The sequence below is a fragment of the Echiichthys vipera genome, assembly GCF_963691815.1.
Source record: "Echiichthys vipera genome assembly, chromosome: 6".
NCBI classification, from domain to species: Eukaryota; Metazoa; Chordata; class Actinopteri; order Perciformes; family Trachinidae; genus Echiichthys; species Echiichthys vipera.
This window is the reverse complement of record NC_139831.1, coordinates 23958222-23979767: the sequence shown is the minus strand read 5'-3', so window position 1 is coordinate 23979767 and position 21546 is coordinate 23958222. Positions and strand designations below refer to the sequence as shown.

The 21546-nt window shown below is 42.2% G+C and overlaps 1 protein-coding gene across 1 annotated transcript in view; it reads left to right on the top strand.

The window, feature by feature from the left end:
• The window catches only part of ppp3cb (protein phosphatase 3, catalytic subunit, beta isozyme), a 34744-nt gene that overhangs the window by 7134 nt on the left and 6064 nt on the right, over positions 1–21546 (top strand). Inside the window, exons 2-9 of the mRNA XM_083915625.1 lie at positions 5418–5618; positions 9019–9143; positions 11460–11571; positions 14098–14243; positions 16605–16744; positions 18022–18099; positions 20197–20291; positions 20606–20731. Of these exons, the coding sequence (XP_083771751.1) occupies positions 5418–5618; positions 9019–9143; positions 11460–11571; positions 14098–14243; positions 16605–16744; positions 18022–18099; positions 20197–20291; positions 20606–20731 (1023 nt within the window). The remainder of the gene's footprint in view (positions 1–5417; positions 5619–9018; positions 9144–11459; positions 11572–14097; positions 14244–16604; positions 16745–18021; positions 18100–20196; positions 20292–20605; positions 20732–21546) is intronic.

The window sequence follows — 21546 nt, the reverse complement described above, 5'->3', positions numbered from 1 at the left end:
TTAAGAAAGAGGCGAAATGGGAGGCAGCGATGAAGACAGTGGTGGTGGTCTGTGAGGCCATTAAATACATTGTAGATATAGAAAACCTGCGTACTACATCGCCTTTCCATTCTGCCATTTTATATATTTCTTCGTTGTGTCCTATGGTCTCACTCGTCTCACTTTTGGCTACACACTACACAGCGCTTGTGTGTTATTGCTAGCATGAGTGTGTGTGTTAAGTTAGCAAGAATAGTTGTCCCAGTAGTAACAGTAAGTACAAGATGTTTTTAAGGCAAAAAGCACAACCACTGGTCTTATGTATGGTGACCAAAAATGTTAGCTTTTCTGTGACAGGAGGTGAATACGTTTTTGACATACCAGCTCTTACTTTTCTGATGTATGCTTTGACTTGTAGTTTGCTAACATTAGGATATGTCACATGAGGTTTTGTGTGACAGTAAATATTCTCTCTGGGAAAAAGAATATCAAAATGAGCTAAAGAAGAGAAAAGTTAATTGCAGAAGCATGAAGGTTGGAATCTCCCGAGGGAGATTCCTCATGTCGGGGCGGCTTTAACTTGCTTTGAAAGATATCTTGGAAAGTCGTAAAGGTGAGTAAAACTGTATGTTGTAGGAGCATTGTAAAAGAAGAGTGGGGCACGACTTCATCTATTCCCAAGGTGCACGGAGAAGAGAAAGAAGTCAGAGTTCAGACTTCAGCAGCACTTGTAGCTTATACAGCTTAATTGTATGACTGGTGTGTTTAGGCTTGTGGCCTTTATCAGGGTGCTCTTTTGAGAACATTGCAAGCTTTACCAAACCAAAATGACACACCTATATGTTAAAGCCCAGGATAAGGAATGAGAAGACTATTTCAACCATACAGTGACGGATAAAAACTGATCCAAACATTTTCTAGGCTTGGTGGATGAGGTGGCTTTCTCAACAATAGTTGCAAGGAAAACAGTAAACTCACTGCTTACCCTGCGTCATCGCTCGTCCAGTAAGAAACTGCAGAGACTTGTGACTGATCTCTGGTCTCACAGGACTAAGGCAGGCTACCCCAGACAACTTGAGACTACCCCACTTTTTTAATCAAAGGTACAATTTGTTCTGCACAAACTCAGGACCAAAATGTCTTCAGCCTGTTTCTTTTTTGTCATCTGGAAATGAAACGTAGTAATCCTTTTTAGGAACCAAAACATAATTTTATCATTCTTAAACATAAGAAGTCCTTCGAGCATGATCCTTTGTGAGCCAAGCATGTCAAGACACGTGCAATTCAGTCATTGAAAATGAACTGTAAGTCCCCTCTGATAAAAATGTGGTTAATGAAAATGAAAACTCTACAGACATATTTTGACTTGACTGAACTGAATGTGAATTTCACATAAAACCAAGCCCTAGATCCTAGTCCTGTCTCATTTCCCCATGCAAGACGTAAAATATACTAATATCAGTGAAGTACTATACACAATTGAGGGTTAAAGGGTTTGAAATCAACAGGATACAAAAGCTCAATAACCAACATAGAAGAAAAACTAAATGTCATGTAAGGTCAGTGCAGTGTGTGTCTCTTTGCAATCATGACTTTTTAGCCAGGCTAGCAGCATGTCTCACCACTTTGTCCAGACTGAAATATTTCATCCTTTGGATGTATTGCCATAAGGTTTAGTATAGACATCCATGGAGCCACCATCATGTGAAATGTTGGAATTTTTCCAATACCTGGCATTCTTATTAGCCTCCCTGTACTTTGTGTTTCGTGCAAATTAGTTAATGTTAGCATGCTAATGCACTAAAGATGGTGAACAAGGGAAACATAATTCCTGCTTAACATCAGCATCTTAGCATCCTAACGTTATTATTATCTTCTGTGAACGCCTTGGGGCGGCAGTAGCTCAGTCCATAGGTGACTTGGCTGGGAACCGGATGGTCGCTGGTTTGTGTCCCTGTGTGAACCATGAATGGAGTGTGGACTGGTGGCTAGAAAGGTGCCAGTTCATCTCCTGGGCACTGCCGAGGTGCTGTTGAGCAACCCCCAACTGCCCGAGGCGCCGGTCACTCGCTCTAACATCTCTCCATTAGTTGCATAGTTGTATATAGGTCCTGTGTGTGTGTATTTCAGGCCTGTGTGTGTTTAAAATGAAAAAATAGAGTGAAAATTGAATTTCCCCATTGCGGAACGAATAAAGGAATTCTTCTTCTAAATGTAATTTTGTCCAGAGCATCACAGGAATAAGATGCATACAAATACATGAACCAGGCCTATCAGATGTGTGATGATGAGTTGTACTACTGAAGGCATATAGTGTAGATTATAAATGTTGGCGCTGTATTAAATGCATATGCATATCTTCTGAATTAATGTTGTGCTCCAGGCCTACAAATTCTGATGCATAATGCAGAAAGTCTTCCATTATTGTTGCCAAAAATAAGGAACAACATTGCTTTGAGGAAGAAGAAGCTGTACCAACGTGTTTCACAAATTCATATCCGAATTGCAATATTAAATTCAGATGCTGGTTTCTTCATAATTTACTGGTCTAAACCCTAGGCAGCTTTCAGTCTTCAACCTTTCCATGTGTGCTTGCACATCTTAAGTGTTCCCTTTGAATTGTGCGCTCATCAAATAGTCAGTCGTCAGGTGCAAAAGACCTTCTTGGTGTGACCCTCTCCTCTTTCCATTGCCTAACTGCCAAGTATAGTTTTCCCAAGTATAGTTTCTTCCCAAAGCTCTGTCTCTGCTGCACTCCACTCTCTCGTACCTGCCCTACTTTCACACTGCACACACAATTTACGAGTTTCACACTCCTTCCCTCTCACTTCTCCCCTTCTCTCTCTCTCTCTCTCTCTCTCTCTCTTTCTCTCTCTCTCTCTCTCTCTCTCTCTCTCTCTCTCTCTCTCTCTCTCTCTCTCTCACTGAGTCTCTTTCACACACACTAGCAGCCTCAGTTTTACCTTAAACCAGAAACATACACACATTGAGTTCATGTATGAGTGCAAGCCTCGAAAGAATACTGTATCTTTTTCTCTACTGTGCATTCAGCTTTTTGTGACCTGTACCAGCATCATTACAGTTTGCAGCACAGTGCAGCACTGTGTGGTGCCGTACACAAGCCAGTATGTTACATTACAGCACAATAAAGGAGCAGGATTAGCCACATACCGACTGAGCCCTGTTGTTCCCTTTTATAAATAAATATGAGTAGTCATGAGTCATGAGTAATTCTTTTTCTGTCTTGTGTTTTCTGACAGCGTGGGGTGCACATACCTTTAAAACATCAATCAGTCCTAATCTGATAGGCAAAACTGGTTGTAACATGTAGATCTGTTGTTCTTAATCGATAGGAAGCAGATCCTTCAGTTCGGCAGCTTGTGGTGTCCCAGGATATCTTAGGGTGCTCTTGGGTGTTGTGTTCAGTCTAAGGGTGCGTAAAAAAGTATCTAGCATTAATCTGTTTCCATCAAACACTTTCAGTATAGAACCTTTTGAACTATACATATGGTGGTAAACATTAGATCCGTTTTTTTTTTCCATGGACAGCCATGCTGACAATGGGGGGAACTAAAAAGAACAGGACAGAATGGAGCATCTGGACGATGTTAAATGAATCAGGTCCTGACTTTGTCTGGAGTTTTTCCTTTCCTTTCCTTTTTTTACTCTTTCTCACAGCAGGAGATTGGCCATGTCAGATGTGTTCTCACTTACTAGATGTACTCTGTTTGGTTTAGACAAGGGGCCGCATGATAGAAGTGTCATAAACATGCCACACAATGAGCTGCTCTATGCACACATGGGCTCAATTGGACATCGCAAAGACTTTGTACTCAGGAGCTGGCAGGGTAAAGTCCGTTAAATGCCCAATTGATTCAGACATTTGCATCCTCTCATACAGCTCTGGGTAATGTCTTTAAAGGTTTAGGGTTGCAGTACATGTGTGAAAGGGGCTTCAGGGTACGTTGATGCGTAATAAGGTGTTCTAGGATGTTGTAGTGTGTCTGCACATTGAGTCTGATCCAATACAAAATCCCCCTTAGTTTATTTAATGTGAGGTCCAAATGGCTAGATGGCACTACAGTCTGAAAATAGCTTAAAATCAGAGTAATTATGACTTTGTCAATTTTCAGCAACAGACGTATTTTTAATTTCGTGTAAAATCCTTTTAATTACAAGCTGCTTTTACTCTAAATGAAATGAAATGAGTAGCACATTAAAATGTAATGGTGGACATCAGTGTGGAAGCTGACTAAAGAGCCTGTGGCCTGTTACAGTGACAGGAAGAGAGGGAAGCAGCAAGAGAGTAAGAGGAGTGAAAATGAGAAAAAAACAGAGAAGGGGCAAGAGGAGAGAGTGCAAAACAGAGACAAAGTGACAGAGAGTGTAAGACCATGTGTGTGTGTATGTGTGTGTGTGTGTGTGTGTGTGTGTGTGTGTGTGTGTGTGTGTGTGTGTGTGTGTAGAGAGAGAGCCAGGCCTAGTTTTTTAGTTTGTGATCTAGGCCATTATCTGTGTTAGCACTGGTGGGGCTCCAACAGGCTCTGCGGGTCCTGCCTAACAATGCCTTTTATGAGCTTGAATGTGTGTGCGTGCCACTGTAGGTTCACACACGTATGCGATCATGCATGTTAACGCCATTGTGCCATACATGATGTACGCATGCGCCCCCTCGCCTCTGCCTTTTGTTTCTTGCCACTGACTTTGTGCCTGTTTGTTAAGACCACTTGTGTGTGTGCGTGTCGAGTGAGTCTTCGTGTACGTGACTCCTCACGTGCAGCTGTGCGCTCCTGCTGTATCACCCCCGTCGTCAGTCAACCCCACTCTCCAGCAGCGCCCTGGGGGCCTTCATTACGTAAGAAAGACATTACTGCAGAACAGAGGCAGAGAGACATTACTGCAGAACAGAGGCAGGCAGCCCTGATAACTCTGGCAGCCCCTGCTTCAATACAACCCGCTTAGGCCTCCATTACACACACACACACACACACACACACACACACACACACACACACACACACACACACACACACACACACGCACACACACACACACACACATACACGCACACACACACACACCGAGTCAAATCCTGCAGCAGAGGTGTGATCGGGATAATGGGGAGGATTGAGGGCCTCTGATGTTTGTGGGCAAGTTTGTTGAAGAATACAGGAAATATCAGTAAATCGTGACGAGCAGTATAATAACTATTCTTCTGTTTTCTTCTCTATCAACTTCTCTCATTCCCTCCATAATCTAACTCACCTCCATCCATATTCATATCCATACACCGATTCAAACTCTTCTCCACCCTCTCATTCTCAAATAACATCTGCCATACTTTATCCCCCTTCCCTTCTGCATCATTGATTCCCCTCCTCTCTCTCTTTACACCCTCTTCTCTTTTCCTTTCCATCACTCCCAACCTCCCTCTCCAGCGGTCCCCTTCCCCCTGGCCCACCGGCTTACCATGAAGGAGGTGTTTGACGCCGAAGGCCGGCCACGGGTGGACCTGCTCAAAGCTCACCTAACCAAGGAGGGCCGACTGGAGGAGGCCGTGGCCCTGCGCATCATCGATGAGGGCGCCGCCATCCTACGCCAAGAGCGCACTATGTTGGACATTGAGGCGCCAGTCACGGGTATGAAGCAGTCTGTAATTGGTGAACAATCAAAGAAGAAAATAGACAAGAGTAAGAAAGCTAAACCTGATACCAGTCGAAGGAAAATGTTTCAGCTGAGAGCTGGTTGTAGCATTATATTAGTTTATCTCAACATTAAAACTTGAAAATGGGGAAACAGCTAGCCTAAGAACATCACATCTGTGCTTGTTGCCATGGAACTACTCCTGGCAAAGAAATAGCTGTGTTTACGGTGCATTTTTTTGTACGGATGATGCAAACAAGATATAACATGTTACTTGTGCTGGTTATTTTTTTTTAAATCTTTGGACAGAACCTAGCTAGCTGTTTTGCCCTGTTTCCAGGCTTTATGCTAAGCTAAGCTAACTAGCTGCTGGCTCTGGCTTCATACTTACCTTACAGAAAAGAGAGTAGTATCGATCCTCTTTCCTAACTCTTGGTCAGAAGGTGAATAGGCGTTCTCCTCTAAATGTCTAAACTATTCATTTAAACCTGTTTGCAAAGCTCCCATTTGGGCTACTCGCACAAAAAAGATATAAGTGTGTTTATATTTGTGCATGGTTAATGCGTAATAGTACACAATAGTCCCCAGCAGAAAAAGAAAAAGACAAAATCCTCATACTGGCAACTGAGTTAACAATTATCCCCCTGGCAACTTTGGTAAAATATTTCAAAAACATTTTAAACTCCTCTGTTAAACTGTACAAACACTGAATACAAGCTTAAAGGCAACAGGTCACAATCAGTTATGAGACTGAAAATGAAAACAAAAATAAATTAGAAAATCCACCTTGGCTGTATTTACCCATTTATCATCTTGCGGTCAAATGTGCATTAGAATGTTGAATATTTTTCGATTCACATAGTCTGCAATGGTGGAACAATGCAGACATGCCTTCCTTGTCTCATACACAGCTCTCCCAGCTCCAGTGTTTAACTTGCAATCGCCATAGTGTGACTGATTTGCGCCCCAATCATCTTGTAACCTCAGCAACATATGCTGAGGTTACAACACGCGGGTACGTTGTTTCCACATAACGTCATGCACCAATCTACATACGTGTGTTCTATATGCATCCGCATGCACCGTACCGTGACCCCCATGTATGAATACATGAACCGTTACAGCCCTAGTGTGCATGAGTGACAAGTAAATACATCACACCCTTCAAACTCAGAGAAAAAGAGACGAAGGAATAGAGCTGCAGAGCAAGAGGCGGAAAGATCCGTAATTATGTATCAATCAGATTCCATTTGTCGATTAATTAATCTGCCATATGTGCCTGCCACCTTTTTAATCTCAACTGTTGTTCCGTTGCACTTCACTGAGAGAACCAACACCGGCAGGCGCTAGCTGTATTAAGATCCCTTTCCAGCGAAATGGTATGAAGAGAATCTCGAATGGAGGAGGGGGGGATTGAGATCAATGAACAACAAAATGCAAAACAAGTTTCTGAGACACAGAAGACAGTCTCAGTCACCTTCAACCTATCGCTTGTTCCTGTGTATCTGCATGTGTGTGTGTACGTTTATGCAAGTGAGAGCGCTGAGATAACTCAGTGTGGGACGCCGTGCCCACGCAGTGTGAGAACATCGCTCGGCTTTCACAGGTACATTTCCCCGGGGACGATGACAGACAGACAGGCCGGCGAAGAGACAGTCGATCGTAAGCTGCTTAGTGCAGACAGAGGTTCTCAAACCTGCTTGTTCCCATTGAGCAGCATATTGATCAGTTTCCAAGTTTCTTAACTTCTACAGATCCTGACCCAGAAACACGTACCTGAGAGTGTTTTTGTCTGAGTTAGCTGTGATTGTAAACGGCCTATTACGTGTCTGAGATTAAACTACAGAAAAACAGTGCAGGTTCTTGCAGGGACGGGCTTTAAACAGATGAGCAGATATACTTTGATGGGGTCTCTCTGGAAATGCTCTATGATAGACAGTCAGCTGGTTGGCTGAAATTTGAAATGACATGTTTTTAGGGAGTCACATGGAGGCTTCTGGGAGAATACTGAGACAGGACTGAAGAGGCAGACAGGTACGACTCAATTTCACATGTTTGCATTCCCAATTCTCAATTCAAATGAAAGTGAATGCTTCGGAGTAGACTCAAAAACAGACACTAACATGGCAAGCAGATGGAGAGACAGACAGACAGACGTAGCCGGCCAGGCAGATGCAAAATGGCCATCGTAAAATGGCTGCAGAGGGGAACTATGACATCAACTAAAAGTGAAAGGAGAGGCCAGACAGATGGTGAGGGAGGCGGATGGGAAGTTTGCAGGCAGATCACACAGACAGACAGTCCTGAAGTCTTTCAAAATACAAGTGTTCAGCATGTGAAGCCTGATACGAGTTAGATCCAACACTCCGGGATGTGACGTGGAACAAATCTGTGGGGGAATGACTGGAAACACAGCAACTGAAATGTGTGTAGAATCAGATTTAGAGAATCAGATGTGGTTAATCACAAAGGTAACATATTTATCGTGATTTTTACATTACATTGATCATCATTACATGATTTAGAACACATTTCACGCAATGTAGTGCAGTGAAGGTTGCTGTTTTAAATTCAATATGATGTAATTCAATTCAAGGGGGCTTTATTGGCATGGAAAACAAGAGTTACCTATGCCAACGTGATTGAGCAATACAAACAACAACAAATAAAATAAATGTAAAAACACGGAAGAATTTAACAATTGCTATTGCAAATAATTGTGCCGTTACACAACAGTAAGTAATAGAATCTAGCACATCTAGCAATATTTTTGCTTTCAATTAAACTGGCAACTATTTCAACTAATGATTGTTTTGTTAAGGTCAAAAAGATGCCCAAGGTGACATATCCAAACTGCTTATTTTTGTCCGGCTACCTCTCCAAAACACAAATATATTGACTATAATATCATAGTAATGCACAACTGAGAAGCTGTAAGCAGCAAGTTTCTTTTCTTTGTTGCTTGAAAAGTGTCTCAAATGACCGATCAAAACACTGTCGTTGCTGATGAATCAACTAAGTGGTTTAGCTCTAAATAAGCATAGAGATCATTGGCATTTTAGACATGTTGGCAAAAAATACCAATGTTGGTATTGTGAAAGTCTTTTCTAGATCCTTGGTGCGTTCCTTTACCGACAGGCAGTGTTTAAACAGAGACCTCAAAATGATGACATTAGATTCTTTCAGGGGGATATTTTTATCACTTGTTTTCTTTTTTCTTTTGTCATTAATCAGATAATTGATGTTTCTGGATCAGCAGACAGGACAGCTAAACCTCTGCAGATGCAAATCAGGCTATATGGAGCCACTGAGGAAAATATGGCCCAACGCTCTTTAACTGAACTGTGGAAACTTGACATGTGGCAGCTGAAAACTATGATCTTTATGTCTCCACAGTGTGTGGAGACATCCACGGCCAGTTCTTCGACCTGATGAAGCTGTTTGAAGTGGGAGGTTCTCCTGCCAACACGCGCTACCTCTTCCTAGGGGACTACGTGGACAGGGGCTACTTCAGTATCGAGGTGAGGATGGACACTTCATGTAACACTGCACATACTTCAGTGTAACATATATCTATCTGAACATTTCTCTATTTTACTGCGTGCATGTTCATTCAAAAATCTTGTACACTCTCTGTGTACACCTACAACCAAATCAATGTCCGTTATTTTATATTGCCCTGAAGTATATTATACAGTTTCTAGTGGCAAGGTGCTATCGACATACCAGGATGTGTGTCTGAATAAGTACACAGACCAGAGTAATTTAAAATTCATGGATGATTCAAGGTCAGTAACAAGAGTGTACTGTAATACTGCTGTACTGCTTACTGAAATATGTAAGGAAGCTGAACTCAGATGGTATATCCAGCGGGCTGTTTGGACATTTGATTCTGTAAAATAGACTCGAGTGCAGTGAGATATTTTTGTGATGACTTTTTTTGGCAGAAATGCACCACAGATCAGGAGTGTGACTTGAATCCATAATAGTACGAGCTGACGGCGAATGTCTTGAGCCACTTGACGGATGCATCATTAGCTGCTCTTTCACTTTTAAGTCCCTGGAAAAACAATAATAAGAACTGTAAGGTTCAGCCTGTTGCCTGTGTTTCGACCACGGTCTAAAGCACCGTCAAGGTCAGGGGAATGACTCCGCGGATGTATGGGAACATGACGGGATGCTGAAGGTGGCAGCGGTAAACACACCCTGCAGCCTGCGTGCCCGTGAGTTTCTTTTATAAAACAAAGTGAAAAAAAATGTACCTTAGGTTTTGTCTCACTGTGACGCCGTTTACTGCTCAATAATTTACGTGCGTGATTTATTTGTGCTTTAGAATGAAACAGTCAGAAAATAACATTTAATTCTCTCCTTCACAGCACAGGGGTGTTTGCTCCCTCTCTGACTCTCATGATATCGCTCTTTTTCTCTGTCTATTTTAAATTGAGAAGCCAACAGAAAAGATTGCTAAATATACCTTAAATGTTATCAAACAAGGAGAAATGTACTCCCCTGAAGTGGTAAATGAGTTGAAGCAGCTGTGTTCTCTCTATTGGAATAATCAGCAATGGTCACCCCTGCAAACCCCGCCCTGAAAGTCCCTGTACTTTCAATAGGTGCGTTTCCGCTATGATCGACTACCTTGAACTCGCCAAAAACGCCCATAATTGGTATGAGTCGCTCAGGAGGCCCGTTGTCCGAGTCAAAATGGGGCCATTTTCGGTCAAATGGCCGCTCAAACCCTGAGACAAGCCTGGTTGCTGATTGGATGTAGCTCCCAGCGGGATGTGACGTGTGGTCATACAGATGCCACCACAACACGGTGAAGTAGAGTAGACACTTTTATCCAGTGGTCTAGAAGAACACAGGGCAGAAAATCAACTTTGCAAGGATTCTGGATTGAATTTTCCGACCTGTGGTCCTTTGCTGCATGCTCCATACCTCTCTCTCTCTCTCTCTCTCTCTCTCTCTCCCATTTACACACAAATGCGCACAGACACACACACACACGCACACACACATACACAAACACACACACACACACACCGTACTGCAGCAGAGTGACAGCCTGTCTGTCAACAAACACTTTTACAGCGCCTTGAATATTTAAGGTGGAGTGTTTTCTTTCATGTTAACTATAACTATTCTGTATTTCTCACTTTAGAGCGGTGCGCCGCTGTATCACTGATCAGCTGATAACGGCGATCTAAACCCATTTAGAGTGATACGTCACCTCTATGAGTCTCGTAAAGCCCTCTCAGGCCTTTTTCTTGTATTGGAAACACGGGGAGTGAGCGGCCATTTGAGAGGGCGTGCCCTGAAACTCTCCGCGGGGCCACTTTATAGGGCTAGTGGAAACACGCCTAATGGTACCACTCTTTCTGGGGGGAATGATGCCCCTGAAAAATGCTCTCATTACTTAATTTAGATGCTTGTCCCTGTGGTGAAAATGCATGAGATGCTGAAAAGGTTCATAGTTCCTTAGGAAAGTCTCTTTCTCTCTTCTTGTGGTCGAAAAGCCCTTATTGACATGATGTGAGTTTGGAGGGGAGTGGCACATATACAGGGGACAAATCCATGGCCCTTACTCCCTAAAATGTTGAAGTAGTCATTTGAGCCAGGTGATATAAGAAGTTGCATTTCATTCTGTCATAGTACTATGTACAGTTAATATGTGTTTATCGTATTTTGTGACAAGATGCTGCAATTACTTAATGAATGATAGATATAACCCAAATTCATAATCTACTTCTCTTTTGGCAAGTGTAATGATGTGTTGTTAATACAGTTGCTTATCTCTAACCAGTGTTTATGCTTTGTCTTCCCTGATGAACCTTTAGTGCGTGTTATACCTGTGGTCACTGAAAATCCTCTACCCAAAGACGCTCTTTCTTCTACGGGGAAACCATGAATGTAGACATCTGACAGAATATTTCACTTTCAAACAAGAATGTGAGTAACTCTTGTGTTTGTGCTCCTTCTCTCTCACTCTCTCTAGCTCTGTCCCTCTCTCTCTTTACCTTTGTGTCAATGCCTCGCTCACCCCTCACATTTGTTTTTTCCCCCTCTTTAACCTCATCCCATCCTATTACTTCAAATTGGATAATTTCTGTATTTTGTTATAGTTATTATATTATTAGTTATTATAAAGCTAAGTAGGGTTGCGGGTAACTTTTTTTCAGTTTCGATTCATCTTCAGATTATTTTGAATGACTCGATTAAATGTAATATATGTATATGTATATACACAAATATGAAAACTGGCAAATATTCACATTGTTTCACTTTCACAGTTATAAGAGAACAATCTTTTTGAATGAGGATTCACTGATGTGTGATTTGCAAATATAAATGCTACCTCAGATCACAAGTTTGGCTAGAGTTGCTGAAATGCAAACCTTGCCAAATCCAAGTGAACTGTAATGTTAACGTTAGCATACACTCATAAATGCTTCCAGAACAGGCTTACACATTGTGGTGAAAGACATAGTGGATGTGCTATCGTGGCTGGAGCTTTTTTTTTGTTTTAAATGTAACCCTAACCCCACAAAAAGTATCTCCTCGGCTTTGAGTAATGCTCTATAACTGTAGGCAGTATGGAGCATGTTAGCTGGACATGCTAATGGTTGAAGCCAATGTTACAGCAGACAATCACACTGTTGGGTCCATTCCTTATTCTTTTGTGTTATGTTTTTATAGGCCAACACAATTCCACAATTGCCCCTTGCTCACCGCTTCATCATGTGGAGAAATTCAAAGCTAGGCCTGCCATGCCTAGTTACAGTTGCTAAGCTAGGATTGGAGGATCCGCTGCCCAGGGGAGGGGTTTAGCGAACAGTCACTCAACAAATCATCAACTGATCATGTGAAGTTGTGTATGTTCTCTCCAGTCCATCCTTCCAGGTTGTATCCTCCCTCTTTTCCCACACTCCCATCCATCCCTCCTCTCCTCCTTCTCTCCCTCTTCCTCTTCCTCTCCATCCATCCCCAATCCGTGCCCTCCTTCACCAGTCTCTCTCTCTCTCTCTCTCCCTCTCTCTCTGTCTCTCTGACTCTTCTTGCGTCCTGTCCGAGAGTGGGTGATTAGCAGCAAATTAATTTGGCCCTTAATGATTGGCTCAGGGACTTGCTCCTCTGTGTGTCTGATTGGCCAAGGGACAAGGAAGCTAATTTCCCCTGGTGCTCGTGGCGAATAGTGGTCGCCCTCAATTACCATCTGCTGTGTGTGTGTGTGTATGTGTGTGTGTGTGTGTGCGCAAGAGCATGTACTGTGACTGCATGCGTGTGCAAGAGCGTCTTCATAAATGTTTAAGTGTGCGTTGTGCGTTGCTGAAAACTGGTGGACTAGCAATAATGAGCTCTTGCTCTACACAAGACAGATGGAGAGGTTGACAACTCCTTGCCGTGTGTCTCACACACTTACACGCACTCACATGCACTCACACGCACACACACACACACACACACACACACACACACACACACACACACACACGCTGGCTCTACTGATACTCTACGATACCGACTTTGATTTGTGTACGTGTCGTTCTCGCTGTGTCCTCACACTCTCCCTGCTCTCTCCCATCTCTCTCCTCCTCCCTCGCCGTCTCTTCTCCTTCTTCTTACCACTCTTAACCTCTCCTCCTTCTCCTGTCTCCTCCCATCAATCTCTCGCCTTCTCTCTTTATGAAATTATCATTCCCCTTTTCTCCCCTCACTCCATCCTCCCCACTCGCTCTCATCCAAAATCCACATTTCTCTCTTCTTTCTTCCTCTTCTATCTCTCTCCTCCGATCTCCTTTCAGCTATTTTAATCCTGTGATATTGTTTTTGTGTCAGATGTAGTGTTACGCCCATGTGTGAAATGTACTTAAAAGATACGTTGGATGTCTTTGTTGATATCGCTGCCAAATCAAAGGAGTTTTTCATGAAGCAAAAATGCTTCTACGCTGCTTCATGCTTATATTTGGGTCAGATTTTGGTCACTGGAAACTGAATTGGAGTCTTTACATCCATATGTTGTCTGTAATATTATGCTATCTACTGCAATGTGGGGTCAATATTTTTGTACCAATGTACATTCCTACTCTGGGAAGTAGCCTTTCTAAATCATCAGAGAAAAAAGAAACAGGTCATATGGGAGATATGGGAGTGCTGGAGACGGGATGGCCGCATAAATTAATAAAATGTTGTGTGAAAATCCTATGTTAGCGCCTTTATGTCCAAGTGAACAAAATTATTATTTCAGAGGAACTGTCTGAAGCCTTCAGATCCGTCCATGTAAAAGCTCCATATTTGTTTGTTCTCTGCGTTCCTTGCTGCAGTTTGTTTGTGTGCGATAAGTAACAGGCACACTCAGAGCGACAGGGAATGACTGTTTGCGAGGATGGCGGCTGTTCAAAGCATGTCAAAAACAAATTCAGGCGCTTCTTTGTCTCGAGCCTTGAAATCTCTCTCCACCCCTCTAACCACCTCCAGGTAAGATCAAGTACTCGGAGCAGGTGTACGACTCCTGCATGGAGGCGTTTGATTGCCTGCCACTGGCAGCCCTGATGAACCAGCAGTTCCTGTGTGTGCATGGGGGGCTTTCACCAGAGATCCACACGCTGGAGGACATCAAGAAGGTACAAGAGACACACACACACACACACACACACACACACACACACACACACACACACACACACACACATACACACATACACACACACACACACACACACACACACACACACACACACACACACACACACACACACACACACACACACACACACACACACACACAGAGTATAGTTTTAAATTAACAATACTGCCCTACAAAGGCAAATCAAAGTAATTACATGTTTGGCCAAAATGAGTTAAGATCTGAATCGGACTATTCCACATCCACTCTGTAACACTTACTGCTCACTCTGCTACAGAGAAACTGCACACTGGACAGCTAAAGAAAGAAAGTTATGTTAAGCTAAGGCTCATCACCAGACATGTGACTCAAATCCAGAGTCCTTTTTTTGGTGGGGCAAGTCAAGTCAAGTCACAGGTTATGTCAAGTCAAATCAAGTCAAGTCTAGAACTAAGTTAAGGCAAGTAAAGTCTCTTACCTGCAGTAAAAAGACAAGGTATTAGTACATAATAAAACCAATTTCTCTAACCTGTTCAAAAAATATGGATTTATTTTATGTTAGCTTTATTTTTATTGGATTTATGTTAGCGTATTGTCACTCTGATCCTTTCCCACCTTTGGAATCAGACTGTTGCACAATAATTTCCCTCGGGATAAATAAAGCTTCTTGAATCTTGAATCTTGAATCTTGAATCTGAAGCTTATTTGTTTCTTCTTTTTTTTTTCTAAATCAAAATGCCAACTTTTTATTTTAGCGATTGGGTTGATTATTCATACCGGGTCATCCCTATGTTCTTTCGGCCCTATGTTCCCTGTTAGCATAAGCCTCTGCCTTCACAGATTTAATTCAGAGGTTAACGTTAGGGTCAGGGTTAGGGGGTAGTGTTAGGGTCTACATAGGCCTATTTTCCAGGGAATTCGTCACTGATTGTGTAAAAAAAAAAAAAAAAAAAAGTAACAGGAACATAGGACCCTTTCTGTGAAAAAATAAGATCTTTTTTAAAAAAAAAGGTCAGATGTTCCCCTGTCACATACAAAGTGGGGAACATAGGTCGCTCCCGTGATATCAATCGTTAACGTAGTTAGCTATGTACAGAGTTGTGAGAGAACAGTTTGTAGCTCCCTGGCTAACGTTAGCTTATCAGCCCTCACAGATAGCAGATATTATTACACACACACACACACACACACACACACACACACACACACACACACACACACACACACACACACACACACACACACACACACACACACACCTTGTACTAGCAGAGCAGCCCGCTCATTGATTCCTTTGACTCCCGCAGGGAAATTTTGGTTTTCAACAGCTTACAAAAACACAAGGGAGGCATAAAAAAATTCAGTATAGGATAACCAATAAACTCTTAGCTAAATACATACAGAGAGTATATTAAAAAACAATAAACAGTAAACAGTATATGGTCTGTGGAATGTTTCATTTATGTTGGTAGATTCATTTTCATTCATATCGGCATTTGCAAGGTATAATTTGGGTTCTATTGCAACTAGTTTGGGGTGAAATAAGTCATAAAATGAAGGTGTGACAACCCTCTTGCTGAAACCTTGAAACCCTTTTCCTCAACTCCACTGCTGCTTTATACATAGTAGCAACATTTATCACACATGTAAAATAATACAGTTAACGTCAAATCAAAATCAAGTCAATGTTTATTTGTCCCATACACAATCATAAACAGTACAGGGTGCAGTGAAGTTCTTTTCATGCCAGCTCCAAAAACAACCATCCAATAGAGAAAATTAAATAGAATATAAAGACGTAAAAAATAGAATAATGTATAGATTAGAAAAAAAAACAAGAATAAAGTAAATTATTTTTACAACAAGAAACAGTAAAACAACGTAACAGACACATTAGTTACAATACAATACAACCATTTTATATGTAAAGAGAGACAGCTGGATAAAGTAACATGTTATCGAGGATCCATTAGACCAGAAAATACAGTACACCAGTGAAAGAGCTGTAATGTGTGCAGTTCACAGTAATACAGAATACAAAGGCACACACATGAACACAGAGACATGAGGACACACACTTCCTCATCTAATGACAGTGTTTCCATGGTGAATCTGCTGGTGTGACATCTTCTCCCCCCTGTGTGGTATGGGTTGCCATGGAGATGCTCTGCTCTCTGACAGTATGTGTTTGTGTGTGTATTTTTTCTTTATATTCTCATTGATCATATATGCACTGGTGCATTTGTTAATATCACTTTAAAAACAGAGGGTTTTTTTGAGTCGATGTATGTGTGTGTCCTCTGTGCTTATATTTCTTCTGTGTTTCTGTGTGTGTGTGTGTGTTCTTCATTTGTCCTAGTTGGACCGGTTCAAGGAGCCCCCAGCGTTTGGACCCATGTGCGACCTGCTGTGGGCCGACCCCCTGGAAGACTTCGGCAACGAGAAGACCCAGGAGTACTTTGGCCACAACACAGTCAGAGGCTGCTCCTATTTCTACAGGTACAGGAAAAAATTGCTCCTCTCAAGAACCAACCAAAAAGAAATATTACATAAGAGTCCTGATGGTTTATTTTAGAAGAAAATCAGCTTGAATGTGAGTGAATACAGTTTGATGCAACAGATCCCCTTGCTTATGAAGCTCAGAGATATGAACCAACCTGAATTCCAAACAAACCAGAATGAATGCAGTATTCAGGGATAAAAAAATCACACTTGGAACAATATTGTATGAAATAAGCCGTTGAAACATGCAGCCAGAAATAAGACTGATTGTCAGATGTGTTCCTGCCTGTTCATTCAACATGTTTTAATGATCTGGGCCCCTTGTGATCGCCCAGCGTTAGTGAGATGTGACTTTCATCTACGAACGTGCAATCTAATAAGTTTGGCAGACTTCAGTCTGTTGGTTCGGGGTGTTGGTGATGAGAACAGAGAACGAGAGAGGCTTTCTGCACGGTTACACACTCAAAAATCCAATAACAATCACTGGGATTTGTGGAAGCAGCAAAAAAAATTTGGCCGGTTTACACACATACACACATTTGGTGTACGAGCGGACACACACACACGGCACATTCACACACACACACACGGTTCTGTTTCAGCATGAAACGATATCCCACAATCCCTAGGGAGACTGCACGGTTCTGTTGCTATGACGACTGGCTACTCCTGCCAGATATGGAGTGATATTAAGATACAGTGAGAGAAAAGAGGGAGAGCAACATGAGAGGAGGGTGGTGGTGGGGAGAAGATGAAATATGGAAATAAACATATAGGAGGAATATGAGGAAGCGAGGAGCTGAAGTTGAAACACAGGTGCAGCGTTGGTGTGGTCGTAGCTGCGTTTTTGCACGTGTAGAGTGTGTGAGACTCTGTGTTGTGACATGTTGTCTGTGGAGAACACAGTGATTTTCTATGTTTAGCAGACACAGCATCAATTGACCAACTAGTGTATACTCGGCCCCCACAGCACTGAGGAGGCCAGGAGCCCTGCTCAGGCCTGCCTTGTGCTCACTAATGCCCCCTGCTGGTCCCAGTTAGTCATGGCATTAGAGAACAAGAGGCCCACTTATCTCCCACTGCTACACTTTAAATACTGCCATCTGTTCTGTGGTTAACAGCAGTCTTGATGGAATAACGTATGATAGCTTTGCTATGTAAAGTGGTTTTTACTGAATCTTCGTGGATATTTCTTCCCTGTATGTTTTTCTTCCCACTATCTCATACACTTACGCTCTCTCTCTCTTTCTCTCTGTCTCTCTTTCTGTCCCCAGTTACCCAGCAGTGTGTGAGTTCCTACAGACCAACAACCTGCTGTCAATCATCAGAGCGCATGAAGCACAGGATGCTGGGTAAGCTGACTGCCCATCGAGGCTCAGTCCTTCTCCCGGCTTATAAAAAGAGCACCATTTAATTGAATGGCTCACCTTGACATTTTATGTTCCGAGCTGTTATTTTTCTATGTCAGGGAACTGGCACATTACGGGGGAAAAGAGGTTCCACAATGTCCCTTCTGTCACCCTTAAACTGTGTTATTAGTATTGTTAGAGTTTGTCTGATGGAGAGCACCGCAGCCCGAACAACATTCAGGTCAACTTAGGCAGTAGAGGCAAAACCACTCCGGTCCGGGCATCTGTTGTCTTAGTGTAAATCCTCTAAATATAACAGTCTTAATTGCTGCATTATGAGTGGTGCTGTTGCTGTGGTTTGTGCTGTTTGGTGAACCCATTAACAGCATTTTATCTGTAATGCGACTGAGCAGTCTGGGTAATGATCGGTGTACACTGGCAGAAGTGCGGGTAGTAGTTTATGCTAATGTATCGACGGAATAGTGCGTGTTAATTTAAAACGCTTTTAGACATAATCAAGGGAAGTGACTTCAATTTATACAATGAAATAAGCAGAATTGTGAAGATATTTTTCAGATTCTAAGTGGGTTTCAAGGATGGTATGTGTTCACACTGAAAGTGAAAGAGATTGAATAAAGTATACTCAAAACAATCAGTAAGCATACTAAGAGAGCACTTGATCTTCTCCACAATGCAATGCACAAAGTAAATGAGGGATCTGCTCACTGCTGAAAACCATTCAAACTAATTGTGCATGGTGGTGAGGAACACTCCAGGAACTCTGCAGGAAACAAAAAATTAACTAGAATGTCACTCCGAGAGTGTGGACCTCCACCAAGGTCACTGATGCATTGACAGATGGTTGAAAACCATGTGAATCTGCCGAGCTCATGGTTTATTTGCCCTGGCGAAATAAATTTCTCATTCATACAAATTTCCGGCTAGCCAGATCCAGGGGAAGCCAATCACAACGGTCAATCTCATTTGGGGCGGGTTTTAAGACAGTGACTGACAGAGGGGCGTCATAGTTGCTAACCAAACTGCCATTCTCCGTTTAGCAAAGCTTAACCAGGCTCATGAGACTCTGGTCAAACTAGGCAGCACTGAGGAAATATGAATCACGCTTCTGTTACTGTATTACCTATTTTTCACCTAAAATGTTTTCAGAAACATATTTTGGTGTACTGTTTAGCTTTAACTTGATAAAGTTTGTGACCAAGCCGCCATTCTTTTTCCTGCTTCAAAATGGACCGAGCCACACCCCAATGCTAAAGTGTTCACTCACCATTGTCTCGTTGCTTTGTTTGGTTGTAACTCAATCCTACTGTGTCCAGAGGCATTTTAGTCCACGCTGTTGATAACGCTCCACAGAAATCAATAAAATAAACAGAGATATAAGAAGACTGGAGACTGGGCCTGGACACGGCCCGACACAGCCTTGTGGCCTTAGCACGCTCAAGCTCACCGGCGTTGGTGAAGTAGTGGAAATGCGGCCTTTGATTGCATATTTTCACATTATTGGTATTTGGTTGTACACAGGTTCCTAGAGGGAATAATAGCCTTTACTGTAGCCTATACAATATGAAAATCACCATGATAATAAACAAGTTCAAATTCTGCTGCACACCTAGATTATATTTGTTTATAATGAATAACCACTATTCTTGATTAGTGATGAGTTTGGTAATTAGTCTATCCTCAAGGGATAGAGGCTGCTTGTGTGCTTTGTTTGTGGGTCCAATGAAATGTGTGCTTGTGTACATTATTATGTCTAATCTCTGTAGTCTTTGCATACATGAAATTAATTGCACTCTCACTTGTTGTTATTGATCCAGGGCCTAATTCAATATGTTAGCTTTGTGCTGGCAGCTTCACTCAAACACTGGAGGCTGTCAGTACCCTGCTCACTGGCTCTCGTAGTTTCATTTTGCCCACACAGATTCCCTCTTCATTTGTTTTTAAATGCGTGGCTGTATCGCCTTCAGCCAGTCTCTGTCTGGCTTTTAAAAACCTCGGTTTTCATCCACAACGCGCTTTTTTTCTTTTTCATTTGAGTGCCTGTAACGTGTGCTGTTTGTCTGTTCGTCTCTCTTTCCTCAGGTATCGTATGTACAGGAAGAGTCAGACCACAGGTTTCCCATCTCTCATCACAATCTTCTCTGCTCCAAACTACCTGGATGTCTACAACAACAAAGGTCTGACACTCACTCACAGGTGTACACACACAATAAGCTGAAGAGCACTGCAGCACAATTATTTTAGACTCAACAGGATGTTGTTCTTCACCCGAGACTGAGCAGGAACACTTTAAAGCATGTGTAGAGGAACATGATAGATATACTGTAGATGACTTTACTATAGGTATGTAGTGAACAACTGTCGAATGTTCTGGGTCTTAGTACAACTGTAGGATGGATGATTAATAATTAGGGATATACTATTGTCTAGGATCTGACCAAAGTCAAAAAGGCTATAATGTCCGTGTATGTGTGTGTTCATGTGTGTCCAGCGGCGGTGCTGAAGTATGAGAACAACGTGATGAACATCCGTCAGTTCAACTGCTCTCCTCACCCCTACTGGCTGCCTAACTTCATGGACGTCTTCACCTGGTCGCTGCCTTTCGTGGGAGAAAAGGGTATCATAATCACTTACATGTCCTTCCACATACAGCGCATTATGGCCCAGACATCAGCAGCTCAGGGTGTCTTCAGTGATGTAAGAATGAAATGAAACAGTCTTGTTGAAATGCTGATCAACACATACCTACGTCTTTACCTCTCAGCTCAAGAACGTCATCTCTTGCCAGGATTCTTTATATGGTCATCCGCTCCAGGCACGTTACTGCAGTGTTTATATTACCTGCACTGCTACATGTAGCTACATACTAATGTCAGGAAAACCTGTTAACCTGCTCAGTTGCCGATGTTCTTCCCATTTATGGGATGCATTCCTACTGGTACATGTCCGGTTGTGTAATTATTGTTTTTTTAATTGATAGGTTTCCACAGTAGAGAACACTGCTATTACTCTGCAATGACGAATGGTACAGAGACGATTAGAGTACAAGAAGGAAGATTCAGAAAAACTGGCCAATCAGAGCAGAGTGGGCTTTTTCAGGAGGGGCTCTTAAAGAGACAGGCGCTAAAACAGAGCGTTTCAGACAGAGAGTGAATACAGGTATATCCTGAGAGGATGAGAAAAATAATGTGGTTTTGAACATTAAAACATGTAAACATGATCTAGTAAAAGCCACAAATACAAGTATGAACCTGAAAATGAATATGTCCTCTTTAACACTGGACAGAAGAGTTGCATAAGTCAGCCTCATCTTAAACAGTTTTTAAAGGTATCTTTGACACTGTACAGTGATGAAACCGCTGACAAAATCATTATGTCTGTCACTGCTGGACCTTCATATTCAGAAAACACAGTTAAAGTAAAAACAGTGCA